Source organism: Stylophora pistillata, chromosome 9 (genome assembly GCF_964205215.1).
Source record: "Stylophora pistillata chromosome 9, jaStyPist1.2, whole genome shotgun sequence".
NCBI lineage: Eukaryota > Metazoa > Cnidaria > Anthozoa > Scleractinia > Pocilloporidae > Stylophora > Stylophora pistillata.
Genome location: NC_142527.1, coordinates 25,835,798 through 25,849,664, shown reverse-complemented (window position 1 = coordinate 25,849,664; position 13,867 = coordinate 25,835,798). Strand labels below are relative to the sequence as shown.

At 41.1% G+C, this 13,867-nt stretch overlaps 2 protein-coding genes across 3 annotated transcripts in view; one reads left to right on the top strand and one right to left on the bottom strand.

Annotated features, from left to right (window-relative positions):
* The window catches only part of LOC111327917 (voltage-dependent calcium channel subunit alpha-2/delta-3), a 38,582-nt gene that overhangs the window by 1,457 nt on the left and 23,258 nt on the right, over positions 1-13,867 (bottom strand). For both annotated transcript variants that reach the window (XM_088732812.1, XM_088732811.1), the window contains exons 24-40: positions 13,629-13,717; positions 12,845-12,932; positions 12,189-12,245; positions 11,443-11,552; positions 7,861-7,932; positions 7,066-7,127; positions 6,440-6,496; positions 6,187-6,258; positions 5,839-5,927; positions 4,565-4,643; positions 4,120-4,172; positions 3,452-3,478; positions 2,637-2,668; positions 2,243-2,326; positions 1,986-2,013; positions 1,079-1,197; positions 714-796 (exon numbers count right to left, since the gene is read on the bottom strand). In XM_088732812.1, coding sequence (XP_088588938.1) covers positions 714-796; positions 1,079-1,197; positions 1,986-2,013; positions 2,243-2,326; positions 2,637-2,668; positions 3,452-3,478; positions 4,120-4,172; positions 4,565-4,643; positions 5,839-5,927; positions 6,187-6,258; positions 6,440-6,496; positions 7,066-7,127; positions 7,861-7,932; positions 11,443-11,552; positions 12,189-12,245; positions 12,845-12,932; positions 13,629-13,717 — 1,201 coding nt within the window. The remainder of the gene's footprint in view (positions 1-713; positions 797-1,078; positions 1,198-1,985; positions 2,014-2,242; positions 2,327-2,636; positions 2,669-3,451; positions 3,479-4,119; positions 4,173-4,564; positions 4,644-5,838; positions 5,928-6,186; positions 6,259-6,439; positions 6,497-7,065; positions 7,128-7,860; positions 7,933-11,442; positions 11,553-12,188; positions 12,246-12,844; positions 12,933-13,628; positions 13,718-13,867) is intronic.
* On the top strand, positions 8,188-8,860 carry LOC148724050 (uncharacterized). Its single transcript, XM_088733302.1, has 2 exons — positions 8,188-8,207; positions 8,260-8,860. The coding sequence occupies exons 1-2, from the start codon at positions 8,188-8,190 to the stop codon at positions 8,858-8,860; spliced, it is 621 nt and encodes a 206-aa protein (XP_088589428.1).

Sequence of the window (13,867 nt, the reverse complement as noted above, 5' to 3'; positions counted from 1 at the left end):
GCGTGGGAAATTTACGTCTCCTACCCCTAACCCTGCAGGAGACGGGACCTCCAAATGGAGGTAAATGGTTGATTCTCACGAACAATTACGCTAACTAATAACATGGGCTGCAGAGAAAAAACTTTGTATTTTCAAACAAAGTTAGGGCTTACAACTAAGGGCCTCGAAGAGTATTTGGTCTTAAATTGTTGGGAATCTTGAAGATTGTTGATCAGTGTGCAAAGATCTACTCCTAAGTTTAGAGGTTTTGAAGTCTTCCACAGTGGAACTGTGACACATGTTAAGAGGCTAAACAAAGTTGAGTAAGTCTTCGTGTATGCAATTCCCAAAAATAATTGATAATGACAAGAAGAATAGCAGGCACATCGATTGAGTGTAGTACAATCAAAAGAACTCACAACGGCCAATCTGAAGGAGGTAAAAGCACTTAAGAGCCAATGAGAACTCATAGTTAAAACAACCCACTGCCTAAAGCGCGGGAAAACGCGGGTAACCAAAGTCATGATTGGTTTTAGTTTCGCATCTGACTGGTTGAAAAAAAAAAAGGCGCAAGGTTTTTAGACCAGTCACAAGGCTAAGTAAAGCAAAATCAAAGCAATCCCAGATTACTTTCGACTCCCATTTGAATTTGCTCTAGTAATACTACTACTACTAATAACAGTGACAACAACAATAACAATCACAAATGGTTTCTTGAACAAGTGTCTACGTACAGGATCTATGGATTTAAAACATCTCTTAGGTCTTTTCCTGTAGCCCGGTTCCTTGCAGGAGTTTTCCACAGTATCACGTTGAAGTAATGTGTTGTCAAGGAAACAAAAAACCATGACAAAAAAACCCCAACCTTACTCCCAAATAGAGACACATCCTTAGCGTTTTCTCTGGCATAGTTGTCCAAAAGGGGTTTTTGAGTCTTTTTTGTGACGTCATAACTCCTGTTGGGGTCCTGAGGCCCGTTTTTTTTTTTTTAGTCCTAGCAACTTTACGGTGCCCGTTTGTTCTTTTTTTTTCTACTTTTTTTTTTTTTCATATCTCAGGACTAGCTTTCTTTAATTCTAGCTTATCTATCAAAGGATATTTTTTCGAGGTTCTCCAGGAACACCCATGTTCCTATCAATTTCATCGCACTTTCCGCATGTTGCATTTATCACCACAAGGAGCAAGTTACTGTCAGGCACGCTGGCTACAAAATGATCCCTGCAACAAGAGAAAGCAACAATAACCTACAGACAAACATTACATTTCTTGAGCTACCGCGCTCAGTGGCAACGTCTTGAGATTTCTGGTGAGAAATCTTGAAAGAGTACTTGCCAGTTTAACAAGAGTAGTCCAAGAACTCTTCGAGATATTTCTTACTACAGCACAAACGCTAGTCTCTATGATGAAGCGTAAAGCCCAGAGGATTTCAGAGTGAACCGAAAGGCCCTTCAAAGCACGAAATGACCAGGAGTGGTCAAACTATTGCCCTTCCGGGTCTTGCTAAAGCAAAGTTGGTTCTCTCTTGGACTAAAACGCATTCTTCAACTACACTTGGATAACAACTACTTGCCAACTCAGGATCTAAAAATATGACTTCTGTTAATTGGTGCAAATTCGATTTTCACAGCAGCAAAAGACTGGGGAGAGGAATAAATTTGCACCAAGAGGGTGAGTAACGGTCAAAATAAGAGGACACAGGGGGGGAGTGGGGCCTTTCCCCGTCCCAGTCCCCGCCCCTGCCCCCGCCCCCGCCCCCGACCCCGACCCCAACCGTCCACTCTAACTGGCAAGTGGAAAAAACCATCGCGAGCTTGTAACCTTATTTCACCCTTCTAAGGACGCCTGCACGGGAAATAAGATATATCATAGAACACTAGGCCCCAGTTCAAAGGGTGGATGACGCTGTCGACTGGATATATCTCTATCCGTTGGATAGTGCAATACGTTTTGTTAACGCTTATCCGCTGGATAGCGAACAACCAGGCCCGGAAAGACGTAAATCCTACCTTGAGCAGCCATCACAGCTTGTCGCACCTGCAGAATAAAGTTAGACCAAAGCATGTAACTGTACATAAATGGCTTTTAGAAACAACAAAAACAAATAAATTACGCTTTTGGTGCCGGCTTCTCCTCGTCTTCGCGGCTGGGAGTGGGGTTTCGGCTCAAATGTTCGTTCCAGAAAACAGAGCACACGTCGCAACAACCAAATTAGGGGAAGATCTGATGCCGGTTCAACATCAAATCGAAACTAAATATTACTTACCTTCATGTGTTACGTTTTGAATGGCATGATAGGTGGTTATATTTCGGATGCAGCTTATATTCTTTGGAATGTCGTCAGTTGCCTCTGAAAATTACCAAAGGAGAGCGTTTAAAAATGGAGTTAGCGTATAACGTGGGAAATCATGCAATCACTACCACTGAGGAGCAGGAAAACGTACATTCAGCTCCAAGGGAAGAAAAACATGTAATCGGTACCAAGGGTTGGAAAACATGCAATCTACACTAAGTGCAGGAAAAAATATACATTCGACACCAACAGGGGGAAACATGCAATCGGTATCAAGAGAAGGAAAACATGCCAGCAATGCCAATCCTTGGATTCTCTTGTTAAGGAACGAGACAATTCACACTAATGAAACGAATAACGTACTCACCAGTTGTTGCACCACTCTCAGCAAAAATCCAACTATAAAAATGAAAGTCAAAACAAAAAAAAAACCTCAGCATTTATTCGCTCTTTAAGAGCCGTTCTCTACCTTTCTTAGGCTCGCTTTGCTCTTAATAGATTGTAGTGGATTCAGCAATCTTATAATTATAATTTTTATAATTTTAAAAGCCCAATACCACGTACTTAGTGAACAAACCAAAACGTCTGCGAAATTGTATAAATTAGTACTCGTTTGCAGCGTGAAATTCTGTTTTATGTGCATTAATAGCCCTTATTCCGGATCTGAGTGCGCGGTTTATTTGGAAAGCGGTTTCCTATATTTTCGAACGAGAAAGCGAGGCTATCGGGTCAAGCTTCTCTAAAGTTTGACGCAAAAGCGAGGCTATCGGGTCAAGCTTCTCTGAAGCTTGACCCGATAGCCTCACTTTTGACTACCCTAGTATAGGAAACCGCTGTCCAACTAAACCTCGCAAACGAAACTGGAATCAGGGCTTTTACATATTCAAAGTGTTTTATAACCAGGTTTCAAAAAAAGCCAGCTACCCGGGGTCCCCCATCAGTACGACTTCTTACTGCCGTCTGTTGAGCCTGCAAGCAGGCTCCAGTGTCTGGGTTTTGCCTTACGGCCCCCTTTTCCCGGTACGACCCCCTATTACACCATCTAAGACCGCCTGGGGTAAAAGGTGTCGAGGCCCCTGAGAATGCCGTTTAGAGCAAAATTATACACAGAACAAAAGAGATATGACAGTATACAATATATCACGCAGTTCTGCTTAGATAGAGGAAACAAGTGGAGCTAACCTGTACAAATTGAAGTAAAGCAACGACCTAGAAAGGAATATGAGGAAAAAAGACATGCTTAGGATAGCTGCACCTATAGAAATTAGAAACAACAGTAGCAACTATGGATGATGAATTCCATTATTGAGCCATTTTTGACTGACTGCCGTAAAACGTAAACCACAGTTATCACTACGGTCGGTCAGGGGAAAGGTTGACATCACAACAAGCCAATGAGAACTTAAAGCAATAACATACGTACTCAGCCGGAGGCGCGGAAAATGCGACTGATTGATCGGCGATTGACTTTCGTTTTGCAAGCATCTGATTGGTTGAAAGGGTGGGGCACAAATTACTTTAAACAGTCAACCCTTTGACACCCAGAAATTCTATCCTGTACCTTCCCCCTACAATATCCATACATTATCTAGCAAACAGGTTACGATAATACTCTTATTTATCAGATAAAAGCCGTTGTCTTGAACTAACAAGAAAGTCTCGTAACAAAGTTACAAGAAAGTATGTAGTAGCTGGAGTGGGAAAATCAACAGTTTGATCTTGAGAGTTGAAATTGAGGTTAAAGTTGCAAAATTACGGCTAGTGTTGCGTTTGTTATCCTCTCACCGCTTTTGGAATACTTTTCCTAACTTTAAAACATCATAAACTAGGACTTGAACTTAAAGACATACCACACAGCTTTGGTTGTCCACCATTCAGCGTAAGCAGAGAGTGAAAGGAACGGCTATAATATGAAGATAATAATACTCTGCAAGTATGCTCAAGTCATCAGGATCAAAACACGAACAAAAGTATATTGAGTGAAGAACCATCACCTACCCATGAAGTTTGTTCTCTTTCATATATACACCACTTTCATAAATGCCTACCAGATTGATATTCTTTTGTTTAAATTCAAATTAGCCTCACTAGCCTCGCTTGAGATAATGTATTCTTTTGAAATTTGAACTGGAGAACGAGGCCAGAAAGGCTAATTTAAATTTAAACAAAAGAATATCAATCCGGCAGCCATTTATGAAAGTGGTAAATAATGCCTAATTTTTTTATAGCCCTTAATCAAATACGTATCAAATAACTGCCAAGAGAACTTGATAAAAATAATACTATTGATCCCACCTTGAGGAGATATGAGGTTCCTCCGCTGTTTACTCCGCTTTTCTCTTGACAAACTGCTTGAAAGTCCGTCAGTACAATCCTATTTGAACAGAGAATTTTGGGACAAATTGTAAGGACTCTTACCATAATAATAACAAAATTACAGCAATATTCAAATTTATTACACGACTCGGGCAGTCAGAGGGCCAATAACTAAAATCAACCAATCAAAATGCTCTATTTACGTTCAATATTCTCTCAGTATTCGACCGGGCACTGTCCCGAATGGTCCCGAATGACACCGTAGTTGTGTCCCTTTGAACTTCAGTCGTATAATAAATCTAATATTAACCGAGCTTGCTCGGGACCGTACTGGAAGAATATCGGCCCTCGGTCTTTGTCTTGACCTCTGTCAAGACCTCGGGCCGATATTCTCTCAGTACGGCCCTCGCGCTTGGTTAATAAGGTATATGTAACATACCCGACATGGTAGAGTTCGACTGCGTGGCCAAAAACTATCCATAGTACACGAAGCACTTAGTGTAAAGCTTGGCCTTATCAAGAACTAATGAGAAATGGGAGTTTCTCATTAGTTCGCAACATGAGAGTTATCACGTGATAATCAATGACGAGCCCGCGAAAATGCTGCAATCAACCGAGCGCGTGACAGCTTCTCCCTGACCCAAGCGCGGGAAAATTTGAAACTAAAGCCAAGCGGATGTATATAAACTCGTGCCAAAGGGAAACTTACAACGAAGGTCTGGCGTGGGAAAACATATCTCAGACCCGAAGCGTGGAGAAGTACACAACTACGCCCAACGCAGCCGCTGCCACGCAAGTGAAGCGTAATGGGATACCGACAATTCAGACAACAACAGCAAGTAACAAAGTTAGTCTTAATAGCGAATAGAATGGTCGAAAGTAATACGGGTTTGCTTTAGTTTTATTCAACTTTGTCCAATGATTGGTCCAGAAAACTCGTGCCATCTTCGAAACCAATCAAACGCCAGAGTAAAAACAATTGCGACGTTTTCCTGCGCTTTGAGTCATTTGCTCATTTTCCCTTTGAGTTCTCATTGGCTAATGAAAACGTCAACCTTTCTTCTAATTGTTCGCTGTGATTACTTTGGTTTTTCGAAACGCAATAGCTGTTATTCCAGTTCTGCGTGTGTGGTTTAGTTGGACAGCGGTTTCCAATATTAGCGTACGCGAAAGCGAGGCTATCGGATCAAGCTTCTCAGAAGATAAGAGCTATTGAAAACTGCTATATTTCTAAGAAATGAATCCTGGTTCACCTGTTAAAAACTCCAGAACTGTTTTCATCGGAACGAATTAACTGCTTCATCACGGGCGCATCGACTCTACCAAAGAACTTTCCAGCTGACTAGAGAAAAAAAGATCATGCCAAGGATGTTAATACAGAAAACATTTACTGAAATAACAGTTAAAAGAGGTCGACCAAGCTTTGGCAGTGCAAAATCGTGTGAAAAAAAAAAAAAACAGGACTCCAGAGAAACTCTGATGGCTTTGGTCCTTAATACTAACCTAACAGACAAAACAAGAGAACGGACAGGAAGGAGCAATTAACTCGTGCAATTAAATAATTAAATCAAGTTATTACCTCTCTGATAGATATGACTTACCCTCGCTCCCTCATCATTTCCTGCCACAACAAAACCATTTTCATCCACAAGGTAACAGTAGAGGCCTTCGTACTAGTTAGAAATGAATAAAATAGTTACTTGGTAGCAGGACCCCCCCCCCCCCAATAATATATATTTGTTTATTCATTTATTTTTTTTTTCTTTGTAATAATTAATAAAAAAAAGAAACAAAAGTACTACAACAATACATCCTAATGTTACGGTGTAAAGGGTTAACTATGCAAAGGCTTACCTTGTGCTTTCCAGTCCTGTTACAGTCGATATCGCACTCTTGTTTTTCTGACTGACACTGTTAAACACAAATAAAATGTTTTGATTGATTTTGAATTCTCGTCATAATATTTAACAAATGGTAAACACCACAGCGTACACTATTGAGTTATGGATGCACGCGGGAGGTTGCTAAGCACGAGAGAAGCGTAAGAGTCGCTCGAGGCGATAGCCGAGAGCGACTCTAGCTTCTTGAGTGCTTAGCAAACCTCCCAAGTGCATCCATAACTCAATAGTGTACGCTGTGGTGTTTACCATTTGTTTTATAACATAACATTGATACATTGTAGCTAAAGAGTTCCCTTTTATTTAACAAATCTTACGCGACCAGAAAAAACAAGCGCGCGCGTAAAAATAGTCTTTGCATTTGCTCACGTCAGCAGCGTACACCCATGGGCAAATGGTGGACGCTAAATTGACCAATCAGAGCGCGCGCTTTACTTTGGTTATGTTATAAAAAACAATGTCGAGCATCAGACTTGTGGGTTTTTTTCACTTCAGGTCTGACACCAAAGTTCTTGCAACGAGGATAACAAGTTACGACTCAATATGACGTATTCAAGCTAGCAATCATGTTTGTTACTTTACCTCTGTTGTTTTTACAAGATATTTATCGACAAAGTCCTTCATTTCCATCTCATAACCAAGAACTGAATACATAAAAAAGAAATTGTAAATGAATCAAAGGAAGACTGTACCATATGGGACATAATGTGAAAACAGGATGATGGAATAGAAATAAAGCGCACTTCTGTAGCTCATCTGCGTCAGACGGGATATTCATTGCTAGCATTCTAAAAAATTCCAAAATGAGGCATTTGAGTGCCTTGGAAATGTGTGCGATTTTGCAGCGAGAAGATACTCGCAAACTTGAGAGGGTGGTAAGATCATGTTTTCAAGGATGCATTGGACATACGCGCTCAGAACAGTTATTAATGTGTTGAAAATATCAATTTTCAATCAGTTTTCAATCGGGTGTCAAATTGATCCCCCATTCAATGGTTGTACTTCATACTGTGATTGTTCTAGAAAACTCGCGCCACTTTCTCGATGGATTCCACAAGACCAACCGCGACTGTAGCACACATTTTCCCGTCAACATATTTTTTCTCTGACTTCTCCCTCATTGAGGAAAGCGTGCTCAGAAATCCGTCAGATATGGGAGTATGCACCCCTCTCATTGACTCCTTGGGACCCTCTCCTCTACATTAATTGGCCATTGTCATTAAGATGGGTGAGGTTTTATCACAACTGATCCAAAAGTTCTCTAAAATGACTTTTTAGGCTGGCATAATGCTCTCACCTCTCAAGGAGACTCAAGAAAGAAGATATCACAAAAGTTAGAAATTCATGTCATTGAAGATCACATATCGCAAATCTCACCAGCAGCAGGTCTTCGGTTGTGATATATTCTTTTATAAGCGAACACAGAAGTGATGTTCTTATCGGACTTCGCTGCAATATAAAAAAGGAACAATGATCAGTGCGCATTAAATAATTTCTTCCTAATTTAGTAAGAAGGGCCTATAATTTTATCACTTAATGGTATTAAGCCTCAACAATTGACAGCAGTCATGCATTTTATTTCTGTCAAATAACACGTGATACGGACAAACAGAAAGAAAGAGTCATATAGTAAAATGTCTATAGACTGAGTTATATCGGGACACGCGGTAAAATATCTAACTTTCGATTACGAAGACTGGGGGAATGGACCCAAGTCGCACTAGGTTCGTACTTCGCGAACGAGCGCCCGACATAACCCAGTCAATAAGTATTCAGGCTGGACAGAAAGGTTTACAGAAAACCAACAGATACTGGGCTGCTTCTGCATTACAATATCCACGTTGATATGAAGTACAAACATTCTATCTTAACAACAATACTGAACCGCGCCTTTAACCTTTCTTCAAACTGGCAACTTTTTCATCAAAAATGCGAACACCTAAAGGAGATCTTCACTCGTTTGCGTTACCCAGAGCCCCTCATACAAAACGCCATCAGGTCTTCTGTTGGAATGAAGGTGATGGAGAGCACGCGTCCCCCGCAACAAGCAGGTCAAATTCCCGTTAGGATACCCCTGCCCTTCGAGGATCAGAGATTAACAAACAAACTACGCGAACAACTTAGTGATCTTAGCCGGAAGATAAATATCGAAGTACATCCTGTCTTCACAAGCCGCAAGATCAATGACGAGCTCAAAGCTAAGGAACTTAAAACTCCAATTGTCAACCAGCAAAACGTTGTATATCTCTTTAAGTGTGATCTGTGCGATTCAGATTATGTCGGCTTTACAAGCCGACTGCTACATCAACGTGTGGAGGAACATAAACGATCGGTAATCGGCAACCATGTAAGAGAACATGTATTAGAACATAGCTAGCAGAGTTGCGCAATTAAATTCATTATACGTGAGCGTGCTCAAAATCCCGATAGTGCACGCTGCTAGCGTCAGCAAATCCGGCTTCGCCAGAACTTTTTTTTTCGCGCGAGCGGCCATTGTTAGCGCGGGGAAAAATAATATATTTCGCGACAATAATGGATACAAACAGAAACTCGGCCTACTAGTCCGGAAACGAAGACAATGTTTCGACCTTTTCCCTTGGGCTAGAGCTCTTAACTGAGGCAGAAAGAGAGAAAAACAAAGGAAAAGGAGACTCGGATACAGCGCCGTCACGATTCGCTTCAACTGATATTGTTTTCCGTTTTTCGCGTCGGATTTGATGCACAATTCTACCGGCTATGTTCTAAAACAATTGGTTCATGCTTTCAGCTGTGCACTATCGAGTTATGGAGCACGTGGGAAGTTTGGAGAGCACTCAAGAAGCTAGAGTTTCCCTCGGCTATCGCCTCGGGCAACTCTTACGCTTCTTTCGTGCTCTCCAAACTTCCCGCGTGCTCCATAACTCGATAGTGCACGCTAAAGCATGAACCAATTGTTAAAGAGAACATGGAATCGAACCATGTGAAATCTCAAAGAACTTTGGGGTCCTGAGGAAATGCTCAAACAAGTTCGATTGTTTGATTTTCGAAATGTTTTTTATTCGGGACCTTAAGCCAAAATTGAACAAACAGAGCGATTCTATTCGCGCGAAGCTGTTTGCTTAACACTTCCTATTAATTAATTTTCATCCTTTTCACAGCTTATTTACCCTTCATTTTTGCACTTTGTCATTAGTTATTAGCTTTATTGTTTAAATGTAAATACTTAGCTTTTACCTTCATTCCATTGTTTCAGAAATCGTATATATGCGGAAATTTTCTCATGAACTCCACCTTGAAAATGAACGTGGAGCGGTCGAAACGTCGTTTATAGTTTTTATCGCTCGTTTTTATCACTAAATGTTTTAATAAGTATTCAGTCAAGGTATTCAAACGGTGGTCGAATCTGTTTTCCACGCGAGATAGTTTTTTTTGGTTTGAACTGATAGGACCACCTTCCAGTCGTTTTACATTGACTGGAGTGTTCACGTAGCTCCTTCAGCTAAAGCATAGTTAGTACTAACTATGGCTATAGAGACATTTAGCACCGCCTTTTCGTGAAACGTGAATGGCAAGAGTGACCGCGTGACCTTGTTTTCCCGCCATTTTTTCACGTTTGCTGGTTGCGCTTTCATAGGATTTTCTTAACCTTTTTGTCTTACAGAGTAGAAGTTCATTGCCGAAAAAAGGGCACCAAAAGTATTCCTTGTAAGTCACACGAGGGAGCCTTCAAATCCACCATGACGTGGGCTCACGTTTGCCGTTCCACGTAAACGTGAGCTCACGTTTGCCGTTCCACGTAAACGTGAGCTCACGTTTGCCGTTCCAAGTAAACGTGATGCTAACCTCTCTTAATGAGATACAATGCAATATATGAAGTTCATATATTGTGTACTGCGGTATTAGATACATATGATGCACGATCCTCGCAGTAGATAGCGCTATTTAAGCATCTAATACCGCAGTACACAATATATGAACTTCATATATTGCATTGTATCTCATTTATCACTTCCACGGGTTTATTACGAATCAACTTAACGGCCTGCTCCCAGTTGGCTTGTTAGCTCAATTGGTAGAGCGCTGCACTAGTATTGCAGAGGTCAGTGGTTCGAATCCCGTACAGGCCTGATTTTTTTTTTTTCAGGTCTGATTTTCGCTATTGCTTAATAGCGCTATCTACTGCGAGGATCGTGCATCATATGTAACCTCTCTTAAGTCAACACAGGAGCCCATTCACTATCCGGAGCTTCCATCTCGGTTGTACCCTTGAGTCAACCCTGTCCCGTATCTTTTTATTTTTAGAACTGAGCTATTTGCGGGGGTTCTTTAATCTTTCCGAGCTTTCCGCCATTATTGAAATAATTTCGTGCGGCCCGCAAGTGACACAATAGAGACGTAACACAATAGAGACGACGGCTCCCGGCCTCCCGGTTAGCTCAATGGATAGAGCGCTGGACTGTTGTGCGGGAGGTCGAGGGTTCGAGCCCCGGCCGGACCAACACTCAAGGTCTTAAAATAATTGGGAAGAATTTGCTACCTTTCTATAACATCAAGAAATGGTTAGAGATAGGGAAGAATAAATGGAAGTCCCGTCTCCTGCAGGGTTGGGGTAGGAGACGTTAATTTCCCACACACGAGATTACTGTGCGATGGATGTCCTCCCCTGGGGTGGGATGGGTGGGAAGGTGAGATCGATAGACTGAAGCGGCTGCCAGAGGCGCCTGATATGCTGACGTCCGTTCTCAACCTTACACTGCACCCGTAATTCAGCCTCTGGGCTGCAAGTGGTCTGATATAAACTATATTCACAGCTCTCTTATGATTGGCTATTATAAAAACACCCGCGAAAACCGCTGTGGGAGGTGCTTCTAAAAATAGAAAGATACGGGACAGGGTTGGCTCAGAGGGTCAGTATGGAAGATGGAAGCTCCGGGTAATGGGCTCCTGGTTAACAAGATGAAACAGGATAACGTCAAATACCTGCACGGTATGGTGTTGTATAAATGATGGAAGCATTAGGAGTTTGTGATCCAAACACTCTTCCAAAGACGTTGTTGTCTGGACTAGAATCATGCTTGTCCTTCGATTTACTTTAAAAATGAAAACAGTAATAATTAAATAAAGAAAAAACAGAAAATTAAAGTTTAATCAAGATTGTATAAAAAAGAACTTCGAAGAAAATCCGTTGTTCTTTGCACACCCATGGACAAGTTTTACTCATCAATACTTCTTTAATTAGCAAGTTTTTCTTAGAATCGCATGACTGAATAAAATTTCGCATGCTGATTGGTTAACAAAGCGAGGGATTTAGCGTAGTATTTTGAGTTGAAAACGAGGCTAATTGATATTGTTTCGCATCTACGTATACACAACAACTATCGCTCAGGATAAAAACAAACCATTTTAATGCTGTTTTCTTGTTTTCATTTTTTTTTTTAATTTCACTATGCGATTGAAGGAAAATCCATTAGCTGACTCGTGAATTCCGATATCGTACGAATCGCTAAGGTTTTCGCGTACAATTTAAAACGGAATTCCCTCGTCAAGTAATAAAATTTCCTATAGAACGCGTCCTGTTCCAGGTATTCAGTTGGTAAAACAGCAAAGGAGGAGAGACTCAACCCAAACCCCCTGGTTTTCTTACTCTTCCGATGCTGTCACGCTGTTCATAATTTTGCTCAGTTTTATTAAATGAACACCTGAATCAAAGTTAAAGTTTTACCAACCTTTGATTGCGAGTTAAACCCCAGAAGGTCCGCACAAACAGGTCAATAACACCAGGCCTGTACGAAACACAAACAGCGTGAGTAGTAAAAATTTAAAAAAACCCAATTTACATTTTGAGCCACTTTTGAGGTAGCTCAAAACGGTTTCGTTATATTGTAACACTGATGATTTTTTTTGGAAGAATCGACACTGCCACAACTTTTCCTTTGTTCCTTTAAACACAATCTCGAAAAACTTCCCAATTATTACTCGGCAAGTTATAGCATTTTTGACATGAAAAGTTACCAGGGAAAGTAATCCCTTCAGGACACAATCTCGAAAAACTTCCCAATTATTACTCGGCAAGTTATAGCATTTTTGACATGAAAAGTTACCAGGGAAAGTAATCCCTTCAGGACCTGGGGAAAGGGGTAGTTGCAGTCGGGAAGAAAACGACTACGAAACAATGGATGGTACTGACAATTCGTCGGAAGCAATCGCATTGTTAAAACTTCATTTAGGTGGGAAAAAGTCACTACTCAGGCCCACCTCCCTGGATGGGATGCTTGTTCGTCGATGACAATTCGCCGGAACCAATTTATACTCCTAGGTGCAGCGAGGCACTGTGGGAATAAAGTGTTTTGCGCAGTCGCACTTTTCCCCTTTCTCAACTTACTCTGATTTGCTTCTTTTCCACTCAGACGGTAAAACAGTTGTGACATTCAAGTCCACCAGAAGACCAGCAAGTAACTCCGTATTGTTACCTAAGGACAAACATTTCAACAAAAAATGTATGAGCACAGCATAAACCGTGGTTGGTGTGTCATCTCTCTTCTTAGCTATCAATACCGTGCGTGAAAAAAGCTGTAATAAGGACTGGCACGAGAAGCAACTGGAAGCGTTGACCCCCCTTCCTCCCCCACCACTCACTCCTGGATGGAATGCTAGTTTATCGCAGTTCACGTCCCCCACATTTCGTCAGGCTTCGCAAACAGTCCCTTGGAAGCCGTTATACTCCTGGGAGAAGAGGGAAAGGGAGGCCGGAGACTATAGTTTCCTCTCCAAAAACACAAATACAAACCAATTATTCTGGCTGAGGCTCAAACCCAGATCTCTGTTAATTTAACCTACGTTTGTAACAATTCAAAGTATATTTATCGAGCTGTAATAGTTCGTAGTGTATGTATAGTTTACCTCTACATATATGAAGGAAACTCCTCTTTTGTGAACGAATTGCTAATGTCTAACCACTCTAATTAAACAATACTTTTACACGGTACCATGTATTACTCCACAAAAGGCGGTCACAGCTTTTACTGATGCGGGATAAAACGGTGGTGCGTGATAATTCGAACGACAAAACATCGGCGGTAGCTATAAGTGCAGTTTGCACACCTTTTTCAAGACTTGAACGCCGGACGGAGGGAAAGTGAAAACAATACCAATCAACATCTACTTACATAACGTAGTATCTTTACTTGCAGTTTCATTGATCAATTGTTCAATCAATTTGTTTGTTTCGGCAAATACAATATTCCTACAGTATGGCCTGCAAAGAGAACAAGTGAACTTCTTACATCGATTCAGAGCCACAAATACTTGAATTTATTAGAAGCCACCTTTACTGCAAATACAAGCAACAAAACTTTCCTTGAGGAATCGTTCGGTTCGGCTTACTTTTCTCTTAAAAGTAAATACT